Source organism: Rhyacophila brunnea, unplaced genomic scaffold (genome assembly GCF_057557595.1).
Source record: "Rhyacophila brunnea isolate RB1 unplaced genomic scaffold, BYU_Rbru_1.0 scaffold_17, whole genome shotgun sequence".
NCBI lineage: Eukaryota > Metazoa > Arthropoda > Insecta > Trichoptera > Rhyacophilidae > Rhyacophila > Rhyacophila brunnea.
In genome coordinates, this window is record NW_028232827.1 from 14,241,508 (window position 1) to 14,265,191 (window position 23,684).

General features: G+C 34.1%; 1 protein-coding gene across 2 annotated transcripts in view; it reads left to right on the forward strand.

Annotated features, from left to right (window-relative positions):
- Positions 1-23,684, forward strand: part of LOC147073724 (carboxypeptidase D) — a 53,875-nt gene that overhangs the window by 22,224 nt on the left and 7,967 nt on the right. For both annotated transcript variants that reach the window (XM_085944741.1, XM_085944742.1), the window contains exons 2-9: positions 6,969-7,114; positions 13,372-13,527; positions 13,934-14,067; positions 15,533-15,669; positions 17,433-17,620; positions 19,944-20,120; positions 21,766-21,884; positions 22,835-23,011. In XM_085944741.1, the coding sequence (XP_085800867.1) occupies positions 6,979-7,114; positions 13,372-13,527; positions 13,934-14,067; positions 15,533-15,669; positions 17,433-17,620; positions 19,944-20,120; positions 21,766-21,884; positions 22,835-23,011 (1,224 nt within the window). In that variant the 5' untranslated portion in view covers positions 6,969-6,978. The remainder of the gene's footprint in view (positions 1-6,968; positions 7,115-13,371; positions 13,528-13,933; positions 14,068-15,532; positions 15,670-17,432; positions 17,621-19,943; positions 20,121-21,765; positions 21,885-22,834; positions 23,012-23,684) is intronic.

Below are 23,684 nucleotides of genomic sequence, written 5' to 3' on the forward strand. Positions count from 1 at the left end.
AGAAATGTATCTCAGTCGCTACGGTTCCCCTACTTATATAATTTAATCTTAATTTGGCAGCAGGAAAGAATGCCTATTTGATGAAGATAAACGGAAATACCAACAGAAAAGAATGATGCATATTTTTCACAATATGAGAGAGAAAACTCATTGCACCACCACTCTATTAACGTGTTAAACAGTCAGTGGTGACTTGTCACGTAGCCTAAATTTCTCAATGAGTGGAGGGCCCTTAAGTAGAGCAAATAAAACATGAAACAGTATACGTACGTTACATACATTCATAATTATTTGTTTACTCATGTTAATTCATTACAATAAATTTATACAATATGATTTTTTCCCCTATGTTCCCTAAAAGTTTATATCGTAGAATACTGGAAAGTAGTCGGAAAGGAGTACTTTAAATCGCAACAAAGGGGGTATATATTAACGGTTCCATAAATAAACAGAACATGGAGAAACACAACGGTGACAAAACAGAACATGAAAAAACAGGACAGTGACAAAACAGAACAGCGATAAATATGACCCATTCAGGAAAAATATAATATTTAATATAGAAATTGTCATATCATTATGTTGTAAAGACTTTTAATAACAAAAGTTGCTAGAAAGCCTCACTTAAACGGGACTCAACTCGGTGTTGCCGGCTAGCTAGATTTATATCTCGTCTTAATCAATTTAATATGTTCAATAAAAAATAATGATAATAATTCTGTGGAGTTGTGCATGATTATCAAAATCAAGCATATAAATTGAGGTTTTTACGCCGAATGGCCGACGTGCAGTGATTGTATATATTTTGTTTATACGCTTTAGTTTTATTAGTATTTAATTAATAAATAGATACGACAAAAATGAATGTTTTATTTTTCCCCTGGTTGTTCTGTTTTATCATGTTCTGTTTTCAAGTTGTTCAAGTTTCATCAACATTTGTCCGGTAGTTTTTTAGTTAACCTTAAAAATGGAAATAGGCAGATATACAGCTGATATTCGAATCATTTATTAATTACTACCTATAGATTACGAGATAAATTAGGATTTTTTTTATCATAAAAAACTCTTGCATAACTTTTGATTTCAATAATAACATAATAACAATTAATTGTATTGACTGAGGGTCGAATAAACGCCTTCATACGTATCGTTTAAATGTCGTATACGTATAGAATAGTTGAAACCCATCAATAATAATTAAAAATATATTTATTACTATCTGACCTTAGCTGATTTAAAAAAAAAAATATTTGCATTTCATGATTTTAAAGAAAATTCAATTAAACTGTGTCATTTTCTATCTCTCTTCTGTTTCGAATCGATGATGAATCTACTATTCTATAAATATTCAAATTATGGAATGTTCAAAGTTTAAAAAAAAACGGTGATTGTACAAATTTATTTTTAATCGATTTCGAATTCTCTGTCATGGCTGGTGATTTACCGTTAATTGTTAGTTTGTTTTTTATTGCAATTGAGGGCTGCTTAATTAACAGTGTCAATGAATTCACCGGACAGATTTCATTGTCACGAAAAATACACAAACAAGATAGAGGTAGATGAGAATGCAATAGACACAAAGCAATCTCGCGAAAAGATCTTTGAACTGAATTCATTTATTTTAAAATTGCATCCAAATGAATACATTTGAATGCCATTACCAGCAGGTATTGGAACCTACGGTAGGTTTTGTCAAATGATACAGGGATTCTGTTTTTATCGATTCACCTTCACCTCAAAGGTAACAACAATGTACGAATAACAAATTTACTAAGCATCAATAACATTGAAGCTAAGAGTAGTTGTCTCAATTATTGATTACACGATTTAAAATCATGGCCCCCACAAAGGTGGGCTGACAAGGGTCTAGCCTGGGGTCGTTGTGGGTTGACCAGATAAGTGAGACAAACACACATCACAAATTTTCTCTAATAGTAAAAAAAAAGTCGCTCAGTTTATGAATAGTAACATTTTAAAATACGTGGTTGTGCGTTGCAATTTTTTATTTTTGTTGACAACACTCAACTACTATATAATTCAAATGGATGTACTATTCAAAAATACAAAAAAATACACTGAATACCCTTAATTTTACCTCGAATACCATATGGAAAACACTACGTGTGAGAATCACACTGCTTTTGACCTTAGCGATAGGTATGGGGGCCCGCTTCAGGATGGGGCAATGTTTAAAATACATTCATATATAATAAGACCCCTTACCTTACGCACTATCAACCGGTTTCCGGCAACCAGATTACCAACAACCAAGAGTCGTAAGGAAGAAGGTATAAATGACGCAAAATCGCCAGGAGTTTTAAAGGGGGCCTCTAAAAAGTTCAAACCAGTCATACAATTATTAAATTTACCAAAATCTTTAAATGATGTGTATTTCTCACAGATTGAGTATAAATTATTATTACCCTAGGTACAACAAATCCTTGCAATTAACAGCATAACCTCTCAGATATGTACTTGTACACAATAAAATAAGCCATTAATATTATTATGTACCGTCGCTGGGATCTTCAATAATAATCATGTTCAGTTAAATGTTGAGATTTTTGGTATTCAATTTTTTTTCGTATCTCCACGTCCCTAAACCCGCCACTGCCTTCGCAATCAATTTAAGTATTCATAATTTTGACTGGAAGATTAGGCAGGGGCAATGTGATTATTGTTACGGTTGCTACTGCGGACAGTATTTCATGAAACTCACTCCAACTTTTTCTCTCGCTCGGCGCCCCCCCGATACGATTTTTTCGTGTTAAAACTATGGAAAATGTAACCTCACGGTAAATTGGTATATATAATATATTACAACTAATAAAACATTCATTGTAATATACATTATATTATAAATTTATAACGTTATTTTGATAATATACTGAATAATGAAATGAGTGTCAATTTTTTCGATGTGATTACTATTTTCCGGTTTATAATAAAATAATATTTAAATGGCGGATCTAATCAATTTAACACTTTCTAGTGAAGACAATGAATTCTACGTAAAGCACATAATCATGAATCATAGTGCTATCCTACTTCCTAAAATTAATATTGTCCGCAATAAATTGTATGACCCAAATTCAGCGAAGCGTTAACTGTAAACTAATTCCCAATAATCCAACTCAAGAGATAAATTTAATATTACGTGAGAAAATTATTAAATTAATGTCTTGAACGCTAGTCGTATACCCACCTGTTCAGTCATCTGTAAAGATCTAAATGTTATAAGCCAGTGGTGGGTTAAAGTAGATGGGGTCCCAAAACACTAACTTATTCTGAGCATCCCCTACGTTAAAAATGAAACCAATCAATTCAAAGTAAATAATTACAAGATAAAAAGAGCTTTTTTTATAAACGTTTTTAAATTTTCTGTTGAATCATATAAACTTGACTTGACTAGCTTAAACGATCAAAAAAAAATTGTAGTTGATAGAAATACTGAATAATGAAATGTCATTCCATATTGATTTCCATAGTAACGCACGTATATATTATTACAAAATTAGTTGCTAGGACCCCCCTAGCAAACAATAGTGGTATCGAAATAACTTTTCATACAAAACAGAATTAACTAAAAATGAATCCAATTCTACTTAAAGATGGCTAAAAGTATTAAAAAATATGCATCGGCATCGTGTTCTGATATATTCTAAAAGTTTCAAATGTCTAGCTAGTCGGGAAGTTAGTAAAAAATTGATTGTAAGATTTGTACCGGACAAATAAGAATAGGACCTAAGAAAAACGTTGTAAAATAAGATGTATTACGTTGATATGTGTTCTTTTTGATTAGACAAAAAATAAGTTATGTTACCAAATTACTTTTGAATTAATTAACTATGTTTTATTCAACGAATAATTCACAAGATTTAAGAATGTAACATTCTAATTGTTGAACATACATAATTTTGAAAACACTAAGACACCCCGCAGAAATCGAACCTGCATCCGTCCGATATCGCGCCCTTGCACATATAACCACTATGCTAAAGGAGTCATACTTAATTGTGACAGATTTTAACTAGCTTTGGACTTCAACTCAATTTGGAAAGCACTTCAGCATAGTGGTTCCATGTGCATGGGCGCGATACCCGGGAGATTCAGGTTCGATTCCTGCGGGGTGCCTACGTTTTTTCAAAAAGATTTTTTCTATTGGTTATAATACATTTTCTCAGAATCAAAATTATGTATATGTTCAAAAGAAGAATATTATCATTTTCACGCAGACTGGTAAATTGAGTATAACATATCACGTAGGTACCTAACTCCAAAATCAAATTTAAAAAATAATAATATGATGTCGTATTCAGTTAATTATCCCGGGAAGTTACCTATCTTCCATGGTTAACCGCGAGCTGTCAAATGTCGTTGAGTGGAGTTTTTTTTATCCAATTGGAGATTCTAATGGGACGCATTTGGAGTATCACGTAATGCGTGTTAACTGTGCTAATAATTATTGTAAATAACTGACTTTTTTATGGAATTGCTCCGAGTGATATCCCTGTTACTTTGGAACAATAAAAGTAACGAAAATGTGTTATCGTGTTAACTATTTGGAATAGCCGTGCTGATGATAAAAGGCAAGAGTTGTTCAATTTCCCATAGCTTTGATAAAAGTTTGTTTGCGTTGAAGAATGACAATGCAGCTTAGACTATAGATATAGACTATAGAATGCAGAGATGTGGTCAGATCTCTGCCAGTTTTGATATCAGAAAGTAAATCAACTGCCTACCTGAAGTTGAACATGCCTGATGTATAGCTAGCCACTGTATGTCTGTCGCAGTAAATGTTGTTCACTAGTTTTATAAAGAAAATACACACAATATGTTGCCTCGCGCCATTTTTGTTTAGGCACCCATAACTTTCCGAACATCACGAGATAACCTCGGTTTAGGATCGATGCACGCGAGACGCTAAGTGCTTATACCACGCTACATACTCAAATGTATATAATTATTTATTTATTATTAATGTTTGTTATGATTAAATTTGGTAGGGTTTTTACAGCTAAAAGTGATGATTTTATCTCAATCAAAAATAATACGACCGCAATAAAGGTACCTATATTAATTGTGTTGATAAAAAATAGGGAAAACCCCGACATATTGGCAGCTGGTGTTTCACAAAGGTTATATATTTACAAAAAAAAAACAAGTTGCAGTTTATTTAAGTGTGCACGATTTTTTACTTGAGTAATGCCTAATGTAACAATATTATTCAAATTAAATGTCAAATACCAGTCAGTGGTTCTATTATATACACAAGGCGGCTATCGACAGCTAAGACTGCAATTGTATCCGATTAGAATCACCAATTGGATAAAACAAATGAAATTATTCGAATCAAATAATAAGACCCTGCGTCGACGCACGTCTAATGCAACGCCGTGTGTCTGCTGCCTAAAGTTATAAATATTATCATATTTATTTATTGAGGCGGTTAATTATTACAATAAGTTAATCGTCTAAACTGTCTATCTCCCTCTAAAAATTAACACAGCCGTTAGAGGGACTGTTAGCACTTTTTAGCATAGCACTTTTTGACAGTTTATACGGTTAACTTATTGTAATAAGTAACCGTCTCAATACATAAATATGATAAACTACCGTCGATAGCCGCCTTGTGTATAGAATAGCTTCGCAGAAGTCAACAATTACCCTTCAATGTGGTATAAATGTCATGTCTTCAAAGTAAAAAAATGTAATTAGTCTAAAAACAACTTTCCTCTCCAAAATGCGTTGTTCTACGATGTCATTAAAATGAATTTGAACACATGAAATATAAATTAACATCTCTGAATTATGGAAGAGCTACATGGCCATTGTTTATAGAATAGTTATTTAATTTTGTTGATTCGTCGCCCTTTCTTCTAATCCTAAGGTGTATTTTTCAGTCCCCACCATTGATATACTACTAGATGAGGAGTTCCCATACAAGTGTAATTTTAAAAATGTACCACAAAAGAAGATATTACGAATATCGTCTTATAATATTTTCTTGTAGGTATAATGCGTTAAGACCGTTAACATGGGTTAACCCGTATTGCCCTGGCTGTAAAACTAAATTTTCGTTCTTGGAATAGTGACCCTAAGGGTGTCTGCAACCCAAAGCTTGCAAGCTACCAAAAATTCATGTCTGAGCGGACAGAGCAAGTCGTCATGCGCTGACTATTAGTTAGAGTAAGATGCAAGCTAGATCGGGCTTACTCATAATTATTGCCAGGTCGTTTTCGAGACAAATATTAAGTGAGCTTATATCGAGTTAAGTCCGCTGATATTAAAACAGTAAGTTTTAACACTGGCCGAGTCGCTGAAAATCGGGCGTCATTTTAAGAAGCATTTGATTCAGTGGTATATCAATGGTCCACACACTTCTTGTAACTGAGATTATAAAACTATACCAATTTTAGTAAGCTATTTTGTCGTAGAATAATATTGTCCGATATGAAAAATAACAACATTAGGTATAACGGTTGTGTTAGTTTCCGTAATCGGGTGAAATTCTCTGGCAAACTATATCGTAGTATTTTTGTATGGAAACACTACATTTGTTTATTTAAATTAATCTAAGATTTCCCTATCCAATATTAAAATTATTGAAAATGGCAATGATAACATCATAATATTAGTGATTTAATTTTTACGTGATTGTGTTTTAGACTCTTTTGATATTAGTTGCAGGGATTTTGTTTATGCTTTGCGTAATGTTTTATACTCGATTTGTGAGAAACATAATTATAATTTAACAATTGCATGACTGCTTTGAACGGTTCCGAGCCCCATTTTTAAATATTATGACGAATCGATTGCGTCATCTACGTCAAAGAAAATTGCCGCTCCATACCACAGTTTTATTTGATAATTCGATAACAATTTGCCCATAAAAACTATTACCCTTTCATAGTAACACGACATGTCGCCAGGAAGGAAAATTAGTCATGTTTTTTTTTCTGTTTCAGTTCCAGGACAATGGGGACCATAAAAATGATGACGTGGATTAGTTTAGTCGTGACAATATTAAGCATCTTCCAAACAACTGCACAAGAATATCCATTCCCAGCATCAGCTGCCGCTAATGCTGACCTCTCGCCGAGACTATCATCAGGTAATGTTGTAATACCAAGGCTGATTCTTTCCAGGCCGTGTCACTGAATTGTGGTAGGTGGTACTAGTTATCTTCAAATGCAAAGCGGTAACCTGTTCGCAAAATATTATGATGAATTTTGATTGCATATTTCGTTAAAAAAATTACCATTTATTTCAATATGTAACAATCAACATTTTACTATATTGCATTCGAATTATGAGCAATAAGTAGTACTCCCATCGACGTTTAAGTTTCGTGTCACGGCCTGACTATAGTGGGCACTGTTTTATGCAGTTACTAAATAAAAATCGTACGTTTTAAACATATTATAATAATTGTAGTAATCTCGCAGTTATACCTATAATATGCTATGTAGATACCAGAGAACATAAAATTAATGGGAACTGGCTTAGCCTGCCGGCTATGGTAGCAGTTTTGAAGCAGGGCCTAGCTGAGTTTAGCTGCGATTGCCGAATTAATATAAAAATTAAGCTTAAATAAAAAGAAGGAAATGAAATGGGAAAAAACGACTTAACCATCATTTTTATCGGTTTTTCTTGACCAAAATAATTATCTTCATGCACTTGTCTATGTCTATTTTTTAACTTTGACCGAGAACCATGACAAAAACGTTTTTGTGCCTCCTGTAAAATTTTATTTGTGTGGGTTAAGTCCTTTTTTCTTTTAACAGACGATATGTTGATATGGAGGGACTTAATATGTCGAGGGATTAGTTTCAACTTTAATTAAAACCACTTATTAGGGCAATTGAATATTAAGTATATGTGAGTATTTTTGACTTATCCCAGTGTTGCTTTGAGGTAACGTATAGCAGAATGTCCGAATCTTATAAGTATACCTACTTAAGTATGTGTTATCTTGGCATAGAATCTTTACTATTTTACAACGGTCCTGGTCTCCAACAGTATCTTACTGGGCACCTTCTACGCACATTTTCTCTCGCCTTTTTTGCCTCGGAATCCAGCAAGAATGTCGCTCAGTGGACGGCACGGCATTATCGTATGTCAATGCACTCAAGGCACTCAGTGATCGTAGTAAAACTAAACTTATTCTCACTAACGTGGAATATATCAATACCAAAAGCAAATTTTGTTTTCACCATTAATACAGATGGCATAATATGACTCTTAAGTTTGTATTATAATTAATTGGTAGTTTAGAAAGTAAAAACTAGCTATTTTTCAAGATGTGTTTGTTGTTTTTAATTACTTACTTGATTTTTTTATCTTGCTACAGTAATTAATTAGTGTTTGGAAAAACCTGTACTGATACTAAACGAGTTTTAGAGTATTTTTGTATGTAACATAATAATTATAAAAAATAACTACATATTTATTTACGTTCAGATAGACATACCTACCTACGTATTTATTACGTGCATATTTATTAGTGGTGTTTATAAATTATTAGTATTAAGAATGTTGCTATATCTTATATCAGCATACCGCATACTTAAACATACGATGTGAAATCAATGGTCCAGTGAGTAACAATTACTAAATAGATAACGTGTAATTGTAATGATCGTGTATTTTTGATCAAAGGCCAATTACCTTTCATGTAACATGTAACAAATGACTGAGTATAAACCAGTTACGATAATATTATAAACTAAATTACATATATGACATTGGAATTCAACTTAAACTTGTAATATGACAATCCATCCCGATTATGCACTCACCGGTTACGATTTCTATGGCAATTTACGTCAGTGAAAGTGGTGAAAACTGACATTTCCACGGATAAACATTTACAATGTCGCATTAAAGATTATTATTACCAGATCGTTTAGTGTTTTTTTCTCTCTTCTGTGACATAGGGGGTATCTAGCGATTAATGCAAGCCTGTGGCCATGATCACAACAGCGGATAATGGCCTAATAAGAAAGTTTTCATTTTCACGCTTGTTTGATTAACTTTAATTAAATACAAAAAAGGTAACTTGTTTCTGTTTTCTTGTTCATAATCGTATGGTTTGTTAAGATTCAAGTTTATGTATCTCAAGATGCAGGTTAATGACACAGAAATGGTAAAATTATCATAACAAACCATTCAAAACAATACATTCTGTTGTAATTAACTATTTCTTTTATTCAACGAATAATTCACAAGATTTAAGAATGTACATTCTAATTATTGAACTTACATAATTCTGAAAACACTCATGAGAAAATATAGCCAATAGAAAAAAATCTTTTTCGAAAAAAAGTAAGACACCCGGCAGGATCGAACCTCTGTCTCTTGGGTATCGCGCCCTGTGCATTACCACTATGCTACGACTGCCATGCTTAATTGCAACAATTTTTAACTATGTATTAGCTTTTATTAATACCTGCTCATTAGTGCTCTCCAAATTGAGTTACATTCTGTTGTTTATTATAGTATTATTATATTAGTATACGTTTAATAACTTTGCACTTTTTTTACACTTTTTACTACACTGATACGGCTTTTTGCCCGATTACCTTGCATAAAATTAGATCAAATGATATTCACTTCTATAAATATATTATGTAGTAATAAATAAATAAATACATAATATAGGTATATAAAAACAATATTTTTAGAATATATTACATTATTTTCATCCTAGAGCCGGAGTGCAAAGTTATGAAGCGTATACCCGACCGTGTACAAGCAACAGAATTTTAGATTTCGGGGTTTTGGATTTAGCATATTTTTAATCTCTAATTTAATTTACAAGGAGGGATGCAATTTACAGTAGGTATAAACATTTACCGATTACGTGACATCAAAAAAATATAAACTTTTTGGACAATCTGAAAACTATCTTCAAGCCATATTATTATATAATTATTTTCGTCATTTATCTATTTCCTATATCGCAATGTTTGTTTGAAAATGAAAATAGTCGATATACTGGATTATTTGTTAGGTTAGGTTAGGTTATCATTCTTGAATTCACGAATTTTGCCGAAATTGGTTATGAAAATTGCCGCAGTTCCCGCCTGGCATCCAGTAAACAGACTTGTACCCAATCTTTTATATAATATGAGTTTGGTCATTTTCTTTATTTAAGTTATACACATATTTATTTACCTAACAGAATACACTATTTTTGACAAAACACATTATAAACCTTATTTAGAAATCGAGCTGCATCTTGGAATTGCATGCCCTACTGAAAGTTACCTCTACTTAATTTTATGTGTAATTATTATTTATCTACATCGTAATTACATTTTTCATTATGATTCATAACAGCAATCGTACAGATAAGAAATTTAAATAATGATAATATTCATAATGATAATTACAATGCAACCATAATTTAAATTAATTATTAGTTGTTTCTTGAATATTCAGAAACAAAATATAAATTACTTAAAGATATATGTTTCTCTCATAAACTAAGTATATGGTCAGCACCAGAGGCGGCTCCTCTAATACCATGCAAGTGCTACGCACCGCCTGTATTTTTGAAGACATCGCTCAACTTTTCATTGTTATTCATATGTGTATCACTCACTTCGCGAAGTAGAACATGTAGCAGTATTATGTTATGAACAATACTCCGTTCGTGGGCGCAAAGCAATAATTGCGATCTAAATAGATTTTCAGTTTGCACAGGATTACAATGAGGTCATTGTATACTTTTTTAAACCGTGGCCCAATGTTCCTGTAGTAGCGTTTTATGAGCATTTTTTACACACTTTATGATCGGCGCACGAAATTAGGACTCTAGAAACAAAAACGCCAGTTTCTGTTTTATAACAATGTTGCGAGTTAATTTTTAACATTTTTACATTTAAGATTTAATGAATCGCCAACATTTTACGAAACTACGAACCGCCGCATTTATTTCTAAACCACTCAAATACATTCAATATAATAAAAAAAACACAACAGCACTACATGAGTAGTAGGTCGTAGCTGAATATAAAATAAGAACGATAATATAAGAGAAACATACTTTTAATGCCATATAAATACATCAGAAATAAAACTGAGTTCGAATGAACGTTGATTTACAATATAAATATTACCCGCGTAATGTTAGTTCATTTTTAATTTCACGTAAATCAATAATAATGTAAGATTTAAAAAATAAACATACTGCTTTACACTTTTAACAAAGTGAATTACCCAGACGTTTGGCTGACGCATTGTTCCTAGCGTAAAGCCATAAACGGTGATATTTATTTTTCTTAATTGATCTTAAATTATTCTACGTGTTCAAAAACTTTTTTAAGAAATAGAATAAATAAACAAAGACATATTTAATTTACCTTCTGAGAAGTTCGACGTTCAGTCATTTTACACTAAGATATTATCTTAGCTTATGGCCTTCGATGATTAAGGTAATCATGAAGAGACGCTGTACGACCTCTACGTGGCTAGGACACGTGTTCTTGATGCCGCCAAAGAGTGTGACACTTCGTACCCTTATGGCACAGCCTCAAGGGTTCCGTTGCCATGGCCGGCCCTCCCTCACCCTGCAGCGGTGCCACAAAAGCGACCAACGTGCTGCAGGCCTGACATGGCGGGAGGCGCAAGAGTTGGCGATGGACCGAGGGAAGTGCGCGAACTTGTGCTTGCCCTATGCTCCAATGCTGGGTGACAGGGTGAAAGAAGAAGATCTTCTCTTCATAGAAGGTAAGCCATTGCGCACTACCAGAAAATGCTATTTTGAAGATCACCGGCCGCCACTGGTCAGCACACGTGATCAGGTACCGCTGCAGAATATAGACATAGGACAGCATGCGTATGAAGGGGTGGACAAGTTCACGTATCTCGGATCCAGCCTAAATACCCAAAATAAGACAGCAGAGGAGATAAAAATCCGCCTTATCTCCGGGAATAAATGCTGGCATGCCTGCAAGCAACTGGTGGGGTCGAAAATTCTAGGCCGAAGAAGTAAGCTTCTAATTTATAAAACAATTATAGGCCAGTGGTTACTTATGGCTGTGAGACTTGGTGCTTAACTCAAAACGAGGAAAACAAATTAGCTGTTTCGAGCGTACAATACTCCGCAAAATCTTTGGACCCACGTTGGAAAATGGGAACTACAGAATAAAAATGAACCACGAGTTGGAAGAGCTGATTGAACAGCAAACAATCATAAGATACTGTAAGTCCCAAAGACTACGATGGGCGGGACATGTGGAGAGAATGCCTGAAGTTAGAGCGAAGGATCATGACAAAGTGGCTACCCCAACGGAAGAGACCCAGAGGCCGTCCAAGAAGAAGATGGGCTGACGCCGTAGAAGTAGACTTGGTTCATATATGAAGACCCGGTAACTAGAGAAGTGTGCCAAGAGACCGGAGTGAGTGGAGAGCGGTTGTGGAGGAGGCCAAATCCCACCCCGGGATGTAGCGCCGTGAAAGAAGAAGAAGATATGTTTCTCTCAATATATTATACAATGCCTCTTCCTGTCCCTTCGATAAGTTGAGATCAGTGACGTTACTATACAAAGTGCCGCCCTTAGACAAACTAAACTAATTAGTTTTCCAATACAATCTCATCTTCACCTAGATATTTTTGAGTCTTCCATTTTGCAGTAATGTATTGTTAATTTTATCATTTATCTATCGTATTAGAATATGCGTCAGAAGAAAAAAATACTTGTTATTGATTTATTCCCAAATAACATATGCTGCTAATGATTCCGGAATGTCTCTAAACATTTAGTTGACTACATATCATTAACAACAGTTATTTTTGAGATCTTCTGTCTGGAATTTGTCGCCCATATGCGGCGCATCATGGCCCCCACAAGGGAGGGGGAGGGGGCTGACAGGGCTCTAGCCTGGGGGCCCGGGCTTTGGGGGGCCCTGCGTGGCGCGTCTACCTTATAAGTGAGATAAACATAAATCACAAATTTGCTCGAATGCGCTATTTTCCTTCACGAGTAAAAAGATTTTAAAATATGCAGTTGTGTGATACAATTTCTAATTATTGTGTCGATATTCGACAACTCCATAATTGGAATGGGTGTATTCGAGAATACAAAAAATCGTTAAAAATACACTGATTACCCTTAATTTTACCTGGAACACCATTTGGAGAACGCTTCTGAAGAGTCTGCTGAGAGTCACTGCCTTTAACGCTGCGATAGGTAGGGGGGCCGCCAAAGATCCTGGCATTGGGACTCGCTGCAAGATATGGGGGCCATGCGGCGCATAATATGCCCACATCGGACGTCATTGGTTCAGTTATACCCAAAACAGGAACTGATTCAGGGTGTATATTTTCAATAATAATAATAAGTCTAATTATTGTTTTTTCAGGTCCCGTAGTGCCTTTCAATGGAGAATTCAAAGATTCAGGATTTAATTTGGAATTCACTTATCACAATCATGATGAAGTGACCCGATTTTTAAGAGCAACCAGCGCTAGATATCCGAACTTGACAGCCCTTTATTCAATTGGAAAATCAGTTCAAGGTACGTCATCTCACAAAAACTGTATTATTATTCAATGTTGTGACCCCATAACTGTGGATTACAATTCATATAATATGGAAAATCCCTTGGCAATTTCAACAGGTATGTACTGTACCTTTCCCACATGTTTTCTGACCTTCAACAAAAAACAGTTATTTCGGGGTTTTCAAGCGACATAGCCAAACAATTACTGGAAAATGCAACACATGCAAAAAGATGAGAGTAGTAATAATCGATGCATGTATCTAATTGACTATTCATAGACGTAATATTAATTGACAATATTTTGAATACGTGTAATGCATAAGTAAGCAATTATATATTCCGCTATAAAAGTTCTGGATAAATAGCCATATTATGATTTAAAAATAAAACAATAAAAAACGTTCCATATTTTGAATTTCAGGGCGCGATCTTTGGGTGATGGTTGTTTCGACATCTCCCTATGAGCACATGATCGGGAAACCGGATGTCAAATATGTCGGAAACATTCATGGAAATGAAGCTGTAGGAAAAGAATTACTACTGCACATGATTCAGGTATTTATTTCGAATTTTAAATTAATCTTTCGATGCATAATAATAATGTTAGTGACAAATAATGGTGCCTGTGGTAGGTAACATATGCTGACACAAGTCCTTTTTTACCATGCTCGATCTCAAGAAGATCATATTGGCTTCCACAGAGTAGAGGTTGAATTAACAGATTTTGTTTTTTTACGATAAATGGATGTAAGCCACTTGCTCGGCCTATTAAGCCCATATTCTTGGCTCAAACACAACACATACACGAAAAAAAGTATGGATTTGAAGACCCGGGACCAGAGCTCGAAATGGACTGGAGCGCATCGGAGCGCCGTTCCGGTTCAAGAAATCGGCAAATTCGTCTCGTGGAAAAATTAATTTGACCGTTTGAAGTAGATAACAATAAAATATACTTACATAAAATTAGATAACTCTATGTTAATAATTTTTGGAAAAATAGCGAGCGCTCCTGTTCGTAGAATTTTCTATTTCGAGCGCTACCCAGGACACGAACTCGGAACTCACGACTTTGTTAGACGACGCGGTATCCGCTCAGCCATCGTGAGTATGGACAGCCATCTTTACGGGAATTCAATTTGAATTTTGTTTCATCTCAAGTATTTTCAAACACAGAAAATTATACTGCGTGTCGAATCATATTGAAATAACAATTGTAAACGATTAACACTAGGTAGGTAATTATAATAATAAAACATAAGTACCTATTATGAATTAGCAAAAATGTTAATGTCGTATTTGTGAAAACGTCTATAAAAAAGCAATCAAATTTTCTCACGTTTTTCTAGATCCTTCGAATATAACTAAATTGATTTGTCTACAACTCGTGTTTTACGTACGGCACCAATTCATAATTGACACGCTAAACATACAAACTATTTTTGCGAACATGCTACCATTGGCGCTGATCGTGCCCGGAAATTTATATGTATGCAGTTCGCCGTATCACACTTCACTGTGAAATGTTGTATTGGAAATATAATAATAGTCGTAGCGTTGGACTATCATGCCGTGGGTCCCAGGTTCGAATCCTGGGTCTGGCAAGTAAACATATTGTTTTTAGATTTGTTTCTGTCAGGGTATGGACCTAGTGGGTTGAGCAAGTGGCTGACATCCATTTCTCGTAAAAAACAAAATCTGTTAATACAAACCTCTACTCTGTGGAGGCCCATATGATCCTATTAGGATCGGAGATGGTCGAAAGAAAAGATATTAATGGCTGTCCAACCTATTGTATAGTACTGAGATAAAATTCATGTCTAAATAAAACACGGTTTTTGCCGGTTTACAGGAAGCCAGCGGCTAGGATTATTTGTTAGGTTAGGTTAAGTTTATATTGGAACATTATTGTCTGCAATGCTCCACGAACAACGCGTAATATATCTACAGATGACCGTATAGTATACGGTCATCTCTATATTACATATATATATATAATTTGTATGAATTAATATGCTTTCAGTATTTAGTGTCTTCATATGAAACCGATCCCTATATCAAGTGGCTGTTGGACAATACTAGAATTCATATTCTACCGTCTTTGAATCCTGATGGATATGCAGTCAGCAAAGAGGGGCAGTGCGATGGAGGGCAAGGAAGGTAATAAAATGTTAAATTAAATGTCAATATTTTCTTCCTTTATAATATTATGATGTGAGGTGAATTTATCTTTCCTCATTATTTAACTGTTCATTATCAGTCACAAAAAAATATAATAAACATAGATAAAAACAATAATTAGATATTACAAAAAAATGTGTCTAATTTTGATCCCAGTTTTAAGCAGATTCCTTCTTGGTACCAATTATCCTCGAATGCAAAGGCAACGCATCATTATATAATATCATGCATCCTCTGCACTGGCCGCCAATTTTATTGATTTAGCGGCCTTCATGAGTGATTCATTTGTAATCATTAATTTCAGAAAAGTATGAAACTAGAACTAAACAAACTTTCGAGTTATTGAAGTAGGCGACATTAATGATTGGTAGTTTACGAATATTACTTATGTATCGGCTCAATTATTAATGAATGATGAACTACGTAAGCCTGTAGTAACACTTTTTAATGAGAGGTTGCATAGATGATTTACATACGAGGGTGGGTCAATAAGTCCTTAGAAAAGCCGACAGGTGGCGCGACTAGTACTGTAAGCGGTTTGTTTTCATGCAGCGGCACTACCGATTCAGTATGCTGCGAAGTTTCAATCAGATTGGTCGGGTTGTTGTGTGTTTCTCGTACATTTAAAAAAAAAATTGCTTGTGGAAAATGGAAAAATGGAAAATGGAGAAAATTGAGTTTAGAGCTGTTATTAAACATTTTAATATAAAAGGGTTAACAGCAAAGGAAATAAAAAATGAGTTGGATTTAGTTCACGGCATATCTGCTCCTTCACTTGCAACTATTTATAACTGGTTAAATGAATTTAAACGTGGTCGTACATCAACAAAGAATGAACCACGCTCAGGACGTCCTGTAGAGGTGACTACACCAGAAATGATCAATAAAATCCACGATATGGTGTTAAGTGACCAAATATTACGTTGAGTGAGATAATTGAGGTTACAGGGATCTCAAAAGGTAGCGTCATTTCTATTTTACATGACAAATTGGGCATGAAAAAAATTTCTGCAAGATGGGTGCCGCGTTTGCTCACAGTCGACAATAAACGCAATAGGGTGGTGGCCTCTAAAGCCCTGTTGTCGCTCATGCAACGCAATCCGGATGAATTTTTTCGTCGCTTTGTGACTGTAGATGAAACATGGATACACCACTATACTCCCGAGACGAAAGAACAGTCAAAGCAGTGGATTGCGAAAGGCGAACCATGTCCAAAGAAGGCGAAAACCGTAAAATCAGGCGGTAAGGTTATGGCTACTGTATTTTGGGATGCACGTGGAATTATTTTCCATCAGGACAATGCCCGTGTTCACACATGTTTACGATCAATGGCTAAAATTGAAGAATTGAAGTTCGAATTGGTCGACCACCCACCGTATTCGCCAGATTTAGCCCCCAGTGACTTTTTCCTTTTCCCAAACTTAAAAAAATGGCTAAGTGGACAACGTTTTTTTTCAAATGAAGAAGTCATCGATCCGACAAATGCTTATTTTGAGGACCTTCCGAAAACTTATTTTTCTGACGGTTTAAAAAAAATTGAGAAACGTCTAACCAAGTGTATTGAGCTCCAAGGAGATTATGTTGAGAAATAAAAAAAAAATACAAAAATAAAAACTGTTTTAATGCTTTTTTCTAAGGAATTATTGACCCACCCTCGTACATCTGGCCTATATTTAAAAAACGACTAATTAGTGATACAGGAACCCCTTCTATTTAAAATAACCCGTTATAAATCTGATTAGATACAACGCTCGAGGCTTCGATCTGAACCGAAACTTCCCTGACTACTTCAAACAGAATAACAAAAGGGCTCAACCAGAAACGGAAGCCGTCAAAGAATGGATCAGCAAAATTCAGTTTGTGCTGTCGGGATCTCTTCACGGAGGGGCATTGGTGGCCAGTTACCCCTTCGATAACACACCCAATTCGAGTAAGTATTATTTTAAAGTTTGTTTAAATATTCTTGTATACCTATTATATTTAGAATTATTGCTATATGAGTGCTTTCTGGTAATACGCAGAGATACAGTGGCCAAGATGGAGCACGCTTCAGCACGTCTTACAGGAGATCTTAACAATATTATAATTAATATTAGACACATTTAAATCTCGTAAATATAGAAAAATAAGTCATTGTTATATTTAACTTGCGAATAACTATATAACTTAAATATCTTTATGTATGTGAGAAAAAATAAAATGTGAGAGATTAGTTAGTCCAATTCCATTTATTAGTTAATTAGTTCAAGTGATAATGGGTTTTTGTTACCAATCTAACTTATGTCAAAGTAGAAGGGGGATGATTAAGATTTAAAAAAAAAAAAACAGCGACCCAGCACTATTTTGTTTAGCACTACATGACTGATGATGACAGTCAGGTGGACCTAGGCCGTCTCAAGCAGACTTCTCCGATCTCTGCAAGGTTCTCCATCCTTCTTCTCAGTCGATCACTTCTATCATTTAAAAGTCAGTATGTAGGCCATTAAGCAACAGGTGTCGTGGTCTTCAACACATCGTTTTTTCTGGACCACTGAACATTAGGCTATTTGTCAGTGCTCGATGATCCATGTGTGTCACCTGGCTTTGTGTTTTGATAAATCTGATGAGCTGTCAGTGTTGACACCAGCCTCATCAAAGAGCTTGTCGATGTAGCCAGATTCTATTATCACAGATGGGACCAAAGATCTTTTGCTTATTATAATAGAAGTATTAAATTAGAGTGATTTATGATATAATGTTTTAATTCCATCACTTTGTTTAATGCAATACGAAAGGAATATGCAGATCGTCTGCTCTATGCTCGGGTAAGATATGATCAATATCATATCGTCACCTCAATACTACAACTAGATAACTCTGATTTAGTTATTGTTCGGAAAATGAAATTTAGACTTTACTTGATTAACATAAATCTAGATTCTAGGCTATAATTATTATTGGAAAATCGTGCTTTGTTTAATTGGAAACAATTAAATAATGTTCAATTAATCGAAATAATATTGCAGAAATATTATTGTATTTATTTAATGCATTTATGGTTTTAAAGTTATCTAATATTTTCAAACACAAAATTATTACAGTTCCCATTAAGGGGGAGAGGCATGCCAGCAGAGGCACCAAACGGAAAAATACAAAGTTTGCAATTTGAGACATTTTTTTGATAATTTACGATTTCAACTGTATTAATTAATAAATATGTATCTGAAAACAATAAAAAGATTTTTTTTCAAAGTAAAGTCAAAGATAAACTTACAATTGTAAAAAAAATGTGAATTTGATACATATTTATGTCACGTCTAACGTTATAATTACATTATATTTATGGTCATATTTATTATAAAAATTTAGTTTAAGTTTTAAATTTTTCACTGTGTAGATTTTTGACTAATTCTTCGTTTTAATATTTTTTATTTATTTTAAAAAACACCGATTTTCATAAAAATATAAATGTGTAGGTATAACTTGAAATTCTTTTTATTTATGAAGAATCATATTATTCAATAGCTATTTCAAAAACAGTGAAAATCAAGTTGTCTGGTAAAGTTGTAGTATTGAGGTGACGATATATACCTATATAAAAATAGAAATCCTAATATATATTTTCAGATTTAATATCATAATATATATTACATTTTTTTGTCAAGATATTTCAATTTTAATTAGATGAATCTAACATTATTTGCTGTTATTGCACGTGGAGTGGGCAAGCTAAAGTTTAATAACTTTTTTACAAATAATTTATTATGATGATGCATAGAAGAAAATAGTAATAGAAAAACCACAAAATAAACCAATGGATAAGTAAACAGACAATAGTACACAATGTGATAGAGGTCGCTAAGCAGATAAAATGGTAATGGGCTGGAGATGTCGCTCGGCGAGTGGACAACCGCTGGACAAATGCCTTCATACAGTGGTACTCAAGGGGCACTATATAATTATATGAATGCCCTGAAACCCAATGGATAGACGAACTCATAAAGTTCGGTGGATATACGTGGCAGCAAAGAACAAGGGCTAAGAAGAGTGGAAGAGAGGCCTTTATTCAGCAGTGGATCGACCCCGGCTGACGATGATGATGATATTCCACGCTTATGTAAAATTAAAATCCTCCCAGCTCCCAAATAGCAAGTCCTACACCATACCATGTTTGCTCTAATAGGGAGCAGTACCAGACAGCTAGTCCTTTCTTCCAATTTCTTTTACATTTGTGGCAATAAAATGTTTTCTACCTACATGTCCCCTCGGAGCAGTGTTCCAGAGCTACTCCTCATCGCCGTCCCTCACTCCAGATGATGACATCTTCAAGCACCTCTCGCTCACGTACTCCAACAACCACGCCAAGATGTCCCGAGGAGTCTCCTGCAAATCTGGATCTCAGAACTTTGAGAATGGTATCACGAATGGAGCTGCATGGTATCCATTGACAGGTACTTTCGTCATCTTTTCTTCGAGCTTCCACAGCTCTGTTTAACCCTTTGGCTGCTACGATGTTGTGCAAAATCCGGTCGAGGATTGCTACCAATAATTGTCGATAAATTAAAGTATTGTATTATTTTTAGACACCTTACCACTCTAATTGATTCTGCGAAATCGGAATATTATGAAATCACGTTTCGTAATTAATTTATCATTTTGAATAGATAACGAGGGAAGTAATTGACATATCTCTTTCTCGCTCTATCATACGGGCGATTGCGAGAGCGAGCGAAATGCACTATCCGCGCACAGAGTTTTGATTTTTATCAGTTATTGGAAACATTCGGTTATTCCACAAGAGGGATAATACAAAGTAGTGGAATCAGGAAACTACCCGGCTGAAAAGAAAAATTTTGCATGGTGGCCTCGTTAAAACATCGCGTACAATATGCATGATTTGTGAAAAAGGTCTTCATGGTGTTTATTTATTGGAACATTTAAAATATGTATTGCAAATGATTTTATTTCATTATTTTTTTATAAATGAAACTGATTTTATATAGCACAAATCCACTCTACTTTAAACACTGAGTTGAGTAAAAGTCTTTCCCATTATTTCAAATGCATAAAATAAAATAAAACATTGTCCTTCCACCAAGAATTTGACTGTAAACAAATTTTTATATGGTAAACTGAAATTTGTATTTGGAATTGTTTTTATAGTAAAAAGAGTGATGCCATGAAAAAAAATACAATAGTTATAAGTTCTAAACCTACCCAGTCACAAAACATATATGAATCGGGTTATATTACACAACAATAAAACTAAATAGTTAAAACAATGTTTCGTACCACTGGTGCAGTAGTATGTTCCCAAATTCCCAGGCATCAAAAGCAAAACGACGATCGTTGTTAGCATTTCTGGCCATTATCAAAAACAACGATATATCGTTGCGTAGCATTCTAAGGGTTAAGGCCAATCTATGGTCGCACCAATGGAGTATACTGTATTGGGTCGGTTGGTTGTATGTATTATATGCGTGAAATGTATCAAATTAGTTGCAGCCTTTGTTTGATCGTATTAGTGTCATAGCTGATTATGTATTAATTAGTGCAACAGCAACATGTCCGTTTGGTTGAGCAAGCCGATGATGAATTTATAATACATACCTATGGGTCTATTCTATGCTTATCGACCGCTAAAGTGATAAATATTATCAAACTTAGGGTAGGTTTGTATCAAAATATTAGCACTTATTGTAACAATTACACGAAGCTGGTTTTTATTGTTGCAATAAGTGCGATATTTTAACAGCAGCAAGATAGGTGCTGTTAAAATATCGCACTTATTGCAACAATAAAAACCAGCTTCGTGTAATTGTTACAATAAGTGCTAATATTTTGATACAAACCTACCCTAAGTTTGATACTATTTATCAATTTAGTGTTCGATAAGTATAGAATAGACCCACTACAGATAGATGGCGTTGGCAAATTATATTATTTTTGTAGAATGTGAAATAATGAAGTTATTATTTAAATTAAAAAGTATTTTTATTAAGAGGGTGGGCTTTAAATAATAACTTAGTATGGAGTCACCATTGATTATTAAAATACAAATACGATGTTATTTTAAATGTCATCTCTACTATACAGGAGGTATGCAAGACTACAACTACGTATGGTACGGGTGCATGGAAGTTACGCTAGAACTCTCCTGTTGCAAATTCCCGCCAGCACATGAATTGCCCAAGTATTGGCAAGATAACAAAATGGTAAGCATTTACATTGATCGTTAAAATAATATAAATGAATTAACTCTATAATAAAATTCTCCAACACTAGAAATTAAAAATAACTGTATAAGTCATACTGTAGACATGGGGTCGTCCACCTTTTTTGACTTACAGACCATGTTCAGTTTATAGTATTAATAATACAACTGCATGTGTTTCAAAAAAAATAGATAGTTAGTGTAAAAAATATCTAGTTGAGTAGGTACGTATTAATTTTTATTATTTTAATCTTCAAAAATACAGAAATGTTTAAATTAGGATATATTATGAAAAAAATTTATTAAGTGAAAACTTATTTAGTATGTCAGTTAATGTATTTCTGTAGGACTTGCTGTCAGTTGTCCTCAGTCTGTCAGCCGGTAACGTGACACTAAGTCAATACAGAGTCTGATATACTATACAAGAATGCTATTCTATATTGTGCAAATATGTAAAAACTAATTTTATGTGCGTAAAAAAGTCGATGGGATCAGTAGTTGTCACGTGGAAGTATAACACAAAAAATATTTATTCTTTATTTAATTGGACTCATATTCCCTTTGAATGATGTGACACTATGGGTCACGTGACCAAGCTGATCTGTAAGCGACGCAGTGCAGAACTGGGTGTATTCATTTTTTACAGAGTAGGGGGGGAGATCAGGGCGGAATTGTGTTATTTCCTGTTTCAATATATGAGGTCACTCCATCTGTTTTACATTTAATTAATTTTAAAAACAAAATTAAAGGATTAAAAACATAATACAGTTTGTCTCCTACTTAATGTGATGTTTTGTTGTTATTTTCCCTCTAGTGAAATTATCTACCTGAAACTAAAACTAAGTCCAGAAGAAAATATTATATTCTTTCAAAAGTATTGATACTCTATTAGTTCATACTTACTACCGATCTAAAAATATGGAATATCAGTAGAGTTTTTTTAATTTCCAGTCACTCATCAAGTTCTTGTCGGAGGCGCACAGGGGAGCACATGGTTTTGTCATGGACGACAACGGTAACCCGGTTGAGAAGGCTTCGCTCAAGGTCAAAGGAAGGGATGTCGGATTCCAGACCACTAAATACGGAGAGTTCTGGAGAATTTTGATGCCTGGAATGTACAAATTGGAGGTAAATAAATTATTGATCTATTACCCATCTGATGGGACAACTACTCAAATCGATCTTTAATATTATGGCTATGCCGATATTAGATTTTTTTTTTTTAGAATTATTAATAACCATGTCATTGCTTTTTCATACAAGGTGGTTGTTAGTAATTTTGAACAATCACAAACACCCAGGCTTTGAGAAAAACACATAAATATTGTGTGTCCTGACCGGGAATCGAACCCAAGAACTCTCGGGTGGAAGGCAAGCGCCTTACGCACTGCACCACGAGAGCTGCCTAAAATGATTACTAGATTTAATTAAAAGAAAGAATTTCAGGTTATACACATTTATATTTTTTTTTTAAATTTCTGTTTTTAAAATTAACTATTCAAAAATCTTTTCTATACTTTAGAGAACACAATAACATTTTATTATTTTAACATTTATAAATTTTAACGATAAAAATAACCATAATTCCACAATATGTAATAATAAGACGAGATCCTTTAATGAATGTTTGAATGAATGAAAATTTTTTTGAAATTGTAGCCTATCTTTGAGACCAAAAATTATTTATTTTTCTCGTTGTTTACAAATGTAAATTATCAATTAATTGTAATAAATTATAAACTTCGTTGTTTGCCACCAGGTGCCTCTTGTTGGTGGTGTTTCTATTTTCAAGATACATTTT